We start from the raw sequence: 6,393 nt of genomic DNA, 5'->3' as shown, positions 1-6,393 counted from the left end.
AAATACGTTTTTGCTCAAATATACGTGTGCGAAATCTCTACAGAAAATTCAAAAAAGTATTCGAAAAATTGCGTTTTTTCTTTGTCTTGCAGGTTTGCCGAAAGTCGGAAATGACGTCAATTGCGCTCGTCATGTTATAAGATAATGACGTCTTTTACATTTAATAAGGTTACATAAAAGTGACTGAACATTGTGCGCGACGTCTAAACGAATGATGTTTTAAATAGTCAACGAGTCAGTGTATTATTACATACTTAGCTACAGACAGCTGTTGATTACGGAATTTATAGGGATGGTAATAAAATGTCGATATGTTATGATTACTTGATCGAAGTATACTTTTGAAGTGTCTGTTTTGCATGTTATATTCAGCTGGCGTTTTTTAATATTGTTAAAATATAGGAGCATGTCAATAATAATCAATTACAAAATATCAATAATTGTAAAACAATTGATTAACCCAACAACATTTCGAGAGACTATCAATATATGTAAACATGTGAAAGTTCTTTACTGAAAAATATTAGAATCAAATGAATTAAGTCATGTCGTTGTTCAATCTGATTAAAATAAAGATCCTTATAACCACTCCGCTAAATCGAGAATCTGACAACGTTCCATAAGGGGTCATGTTTGGATGACCTTTATACCACGTGTACTTTTTTCAATATGATTAAATATTCTACACATTGCTACGTGAATTGATGATGCCATTTAGTCCTAGTATACAAGTTCATATACATTTAGCTTTGTTATGCTCATTGGGCGAGATAACTATGTACACGAAAATAATTCTGACAGTCTTTTCAAACTATTTCGGTCTCAGTCAAGATAATGTCGGCACCAATTTCAAAGAGCGTGACCCCTAATGGGATGGTGTCAGATCCTCTTATTAAACGTAGTGATAATTAAGGATCTGATTTTAATCAGTTTGGTCGTTGTCTGAGCATGATCTAATGTTATATATAAGTATGATGAATGCATATAAATGATGATAACTATACTTATTTATATCATATTCATGTATTTTGATCATTGTAAGAATGTTGTGTAATAGTGATGTAAATAACGTTTGATTTGAATAAATTAACGTTATTTCAGACAATAATCTAATAATCTGTGGTAACCTGGATTTTAAGAAACATGATACGGATCAAACTATTGAAAACATAACTCGAGTAGGAAAATTACATACATTTAATAACGTATATGAGTATTGATATATAGTAATAACTATCCAACAATTATAATTATTAAGACGTCAGCCTGCTGACGTCATATGGAAAATATTGTCATTAACAAACTTGCATTGCTACTTTCGCGATTGCCATTTTGAATACAATCTACGATGCTGCCTTTACGTAGCGTTGCATATTACAGCTGAGGCGACCAGCTGAATAACAACTTATATCACAAGAACTGCTTATTAACAAATACGTTTCCTAGTGGTATAGCTGTCTCTACATCTTGGATAGGATCCAGTCCCTGTGGTAGGAGGTCCGGGCATAGACGGAGGGGCCGACCCGACAGTTCTCGTTACCCCAGGACACAGCTCCGGCATGTACCCATTTACCATCTACTAAACACTGGAGGGGACCACCGCTGTCACCCTGTCACAAACAATACAATATTGAAAACAATTTTACTATGTGAAGGGAATCCTGTTTTTCTTGGTCAAGTTTCAGATTTTTGCATTAATATTCATTCTTTCTGCTTGCATACGATTTCTATATTTCTATGATTTTTAGATAGATAAATGCAATGTTAGGGGTAAAACATAACAGCAATACCTGCTGGTCAATTCGGAGAAAAAAGGATAATATCTTTGCAAGAATACTTACATAACATGAGCCTTTTGGTTCAGAATCCGTACAGATCATATCGTCCGTAACTGGGTAATTCAAAATAATGCCGGCCTCACAAGCATCATTGGTAATCACGGGTGTCTGGAGTTCTTGGAGAAAACGTGCTGAACTTAATGGTCCTATGGAATGGAATAGATATCTCTATTAGTTATTTCAATTAATTGTAATTAAATGTAGTTTATGTGCATTCAGTTGGAGTGAACGAAACACAACAGTGATATATGCTTGCTAAATACGTGGGTCCAAATGTTTGCTATTTCAGCTACAATTAAGTTTTCTATTTTTGGCGTTCGGGCTATAAATTAATCATCTCTCAACTCGTCGCGGATTGAATATTCGCGATGATAGCAATGGGCCGCGAAATCGCGAAAATATTTCCGCTAAAATAACCGTCTGTACGGTACCTTACGTTATTAACTAATTACAACTGGTTTGCCGGCTACAAGGCTTTGTCTCATAGACTAAGTTGCCCCCAGTAAACAGCATAACTTACATAATAATAGTTATCCTAGCTTGTTCCCTCGACTATTAGTCTGATCTTCTATATACCTCTAACTCTGGTTGGTCCTACCAAGCCACATAACTAGCCCTTGGCTGCCCTAACCTGTGACTTATCTTACCCCATTTTACTAACCCTTGATTACACAAACCTGTGACAAATATCTCTCAATGTTTACTCATTGGTTACATCAACATGTAACATATTCTACTCTATGATACAAACCTTTTGTTGCTCCCCATCCCGTTACAAAACAGGTACTATTCATCAGGTTCATACTGTCATCCGCCAGACTGGGTATTGGTTGAATGAAATCGCCGTATTTTATCTTTCTTTTTAGCTTGATGATTGAAAAATCGTGTAAAACGTCACCGTCATAATCAGGATGCTGCAAAACAATACGTTATTATTAGTATGAATTTGATGCATTAATATCTTCTTGTTATTTTGATATTTTTTTAATAAGAAAAACTTATTTGAATATTAAAAGCACCATCATATAATTCTTCACAAACAAGATGTCACAGTGGTAAACTAGGCACAATAGTGCCAAGACCCGTCGGACAAATTAGTGTATTTAACAAATGATTAAGAATTAATTTCTTTTGACAAGACTTATGTTAATATGTGATACAATGTATCAATTCAATGATAAGAATCTTCTCTACCTGTATAATTTGTTTAACTGCCATTTTCCTTTCACCTCTTGTCTTCTTTTCGTTCTTTCTCCGGTCATAATCGCCAATCACCACTTTCAAAGTCCTTTTCCTGTAAAGGAAAGTGTACTTGAAAACCTAGGTTGTCACAACAGGGTGTTTGAGTGCACAGTATTTAATATAATACGTTATATAGATTGATATAATTTATGTATGTTCGATGGTGTGGTTTACTTTTCTCTGAATACGCCAAATGGAGGTGGAGTTTAATTTCTTTCCTCAACACAAAATTTAGCAACAGTAGTTGTCACTTATGATTTTGTGGGACATAAAATGCACACAAATTTATGACATTGATTGACGTAATTTATATAAGTTCTAATGGTGAAGTTTACTTTTCTTTTGATACGCCAAATGGAGGTGGTCAGGCGTTTGATTTCTTTCCACAACAGACACTTTAGCAACAGTAGTTGCTACATTCGCTTTTGTGGGACATCAACTATAGTTGGACGACGGATTCAAAATAGAACAGTAATATATTGTATAATGTTATCAGTCGAAGTGTGCAGCTCTGTATCTTTGGCAGCCTGCTTTGTTCATGTGTTAATATAAAGTAATCAGGATTCATCTGAAGGAAGAAACTATTTACGCCTATGACGGATGTTAACTATACATACGCCGGACAAATTCAGGGGAATCTCTCCGCGATGAAGTTATATAATACTAATTGTAGATATGACATGATAAATTAAAAAAAAACACATCAGACGTGACTTTCAAGTACATAGAAGGAATGCTCAATCACCATTTTCCTCAATCTCGTTATTTACTCTAGGATCTAAACATCAACAGTACATGCAACATCGAACTTGTATAGTACATGTAGATTTTGCATTTACGATTACAGTGAAAGCGTCAAGACACTGAATCTTCATAGAATCCCTTTCACCTGTATTGAAAAGGACACGGATTCATACGGTTTGTAAACAAAACCTCTTTTATACCCCGATAAAGTTAAAAATAGCGACATCAATGCTTAAATGAAACATACAAAGTCATTAACAGTTGAAGGTTTAACTTACTGTAAAAGATCAGTGCAGTGGGCTGCAGTAAGAATTGTGTTCTCGTTAAGAATGGTGCCTCCACATATAAACCTTTTCCGGTATAGAATGTTGACTTGCCATGGCCAAGCGTCCTCTGCCGCTGTCGTTCCTCCCACTATGCTTGGTGGTACTCCTCCAGGCCCTGAACCTCCATCTTCACCTGTAGGGAAAGGCAGTCTCTCATCTCATTGATCGCGACATTTTAATCAGTGAAATATTGGGAATCGGATGAATTATATACAGTATATATAAATCACAATATATAATTTCCTAGTTTTTGTCCAATTCATGATAAGTTTGGTCAGCGAAATAACCTGCTATATTGAATGCTTTAAAAAATGGATTTTTTTCTTTCGTGGTTTTCGATCTGTGAATTTGGTTCATAGGTCGTGATAAGATTATAAACGAATGGTTAGAGTTGTATTAGCTTCTAATTTTGTAGCATTTATGTATTATATTAGTGTTCCATTGCAACCACAAGAAACATGAAGTCCTACAAAACAATTGATTTCTCAACCTGCCGCTTAGAGCATTTTGAAGTTGTTTACATGCACTCTACTTGGAAATTGTTGTGACGTCAGGTTTCAAGGAGGGGATGCAAAATAGCTGTTGCATTTTAACAGTACATTTTAACATTTGAAATCCTTCATAATGTATTTTGTCCTAATTATGTGATTAAGGATATTTGGAATTTGTGTTCATTTCATAGATTTTTTGAAACTTGTCTGGATGTTTTAATTTTTGCTTGCCAAGGCTTACATCACCTCTAAGACTCATTTCATAAAATCTCTTAATAAAATGAACTCATGTAAAGAGATTATTCAGTCTATGGGTGCATTAAAATTTTAACATATATTTTGAATATATAAGATTTCTTTAGTTTAAATTATCTTTTAAAATAGCCTTCAATTCTCTAGGGTTTTATGACAAGCAAATTGAGAATGTTGTGTAAACTTCTTGGAAGTTTTAACAAATAATGTCTTATATGATATGATGGAATATAGCTTATATATTGCTTCCGATTTTAGTAGTATAGAATACTAAAATGATAATAAATATAATGAACAAAGTCATTGTTATTGTTTTTATCAAAGCAGTAATTAACAGTTATATATTGGTATTGTGATAATACGTTAGGCTAGACATGCAACATAAAATTAGTACCAAAAATGCATTAATAATATTATAATACTAGTCCTTTAGAAATTTCCTTTTTAAATCGAAGAAATGTTTAAATTTACCTTCTGAGGCGACAAGCGCTACGAACCCACACAAGGCCAGAGCCAGCTGAACCATTCGGGAGTCCATGTCTACTGTAGTATGCAGGTATGCAGTCTTCACCCGTACTTATAGGCTCATATCGGCCCTCCCATCAACTTTCCCTGGGGCACATCATGACCAGTCTGTAGTAACTAGCCATGAATTAGATACCACAAAGATAATTAGATAGATTTACAATATATGCTATCGTGATATGTATAGTCATTATCGCCTGCGCGATATGTATTGTAATTCAATGGAAACAACCCTTCAGCTATGTTATGGTATCGTCATAGCCAATAACATAACAATGGGATTCTATTTAAGAGGCAAAGAAAATTACAATATGAGACTTTTGCCTAAACGACCATGTTGTATTCCTGCGTCACTTGGTTTTGATGACTGAGGCAAAATGACGTCAATTTCTTCCACTCTCTAAAGAAAGTATGAACTTTTGCACTTTCTTTATCATAAATACCGCACCCTTTATCAATCAACATTACTATAGATGATAGTCATCTGATTATGTTCAATATGTTTATAACTAAAAATGTAAATTGAATTTTATTAACATGTAAAGACCATTATTTTCAATAAAAGTTTATTCGCAATACATTGTACATGTATGTCAAACCTATAATCAATGCTATATCGGTTGTAGATTAACGCCTGACATTGGTTCTTTTTGCTTGCATTTGTTTTCTTTTTAACACCTGGAGTATGTGAATAGTAAAGTGGCTTTTACTAAAATGACATTTCTTTCCAATGTCTGATGTGACATATGAAACTAAACTTGCAATTGTTTGAAAGCGTCTTGCTAAAATGATCGAATATAGAAGTGATTTCCAGGCCAGTTCAAAACAGTCGGTGCCCCCGGAACTTTCATTGAATTCAGGGGATTTGAAATTTCGACCTCTCTAGATACAGGTTTGGATTGATTTATACCATGTGCAATTTCATTCAACAAGCCAATGGGATTTAGATGAAAGTCTGAAATATTGTTGAAACAA

General features: G+C 34.3%; 1 protein-coding gene across 1 annotated transcript; it reads right to left on the bottom strand.

The window, feature by feature from the left end:
- Positions 1-1,182: 1,182 nt before the first annotated feature.
- Positions 1,183-5,494, bottom strand: LOC138320996 (chymotrypsin-like elastase family member 1). The gene is made up of 6 exons (XM_069264357.1): positions 5,365-5,494; positions 4,103-4,283; positions 3,033-3,132; positions 2,590-2,752; positions 1,842-1,984; positions 1,183-1,610 (listed from the first exon to the last, which is right to left on the bottom strand). The coding sequence occupies exons 1-6, from the start codon at positions 5,429-5,431 to the stop codon at positions 1,461-1,463; spliced, it is 804 nt and encodes a 267-aa protein (XP_069120458.1). The 5' UTR covers positions 5,432-5,494; the 3' UTR covers positions 1,183-1,460.
- Positions 5,495-6,393: the final 899 nt, after the last annotated feature.

The sequence above is a fragment of the Argopecten irradians genome, chromosome 4 (assembly GCF_041381155.1).
Source record: "Argopecten irradians isolate NY chromosome 4, Ai_NY, whole genome shotgun sequence".
Taxonomy (NCBI): Eukaryota; Metazoa; Mollusca; class Bivalvia; order Pectinida; family Pectinidae; genus Argopecten; species Argopecten irradians.
The sequence above is the reverse complement of the archived record's forward strand: the minus strand, read 5'-3'. Positions and strand labels throughout refer to the sequence as shown.

Coding starts and splice junctions, on each gene's coding strand:
- LOC138320996 (XM_069264357.1), bottom strand. CDS start 5,431: ATGGACTCCCGAATGGTTCAGCTGGCTCTGGCCTTGTGTGGGTTCGTA. Junction 4,284..5,364: donor AGCGCTTGTCGCCTCAGAAG/GTAAATTTAAAC, acceptor CTTTCCCTACAG/GTGAAGATGGAGGTTCAGGG. Junction 1,611..1,841: donor AACCAAAAGGCTCATGTTAT/GTAAGTATTCTT, acceptor TGTTTGTGACAG/GGTGACAGCGGTGGTCCCCT.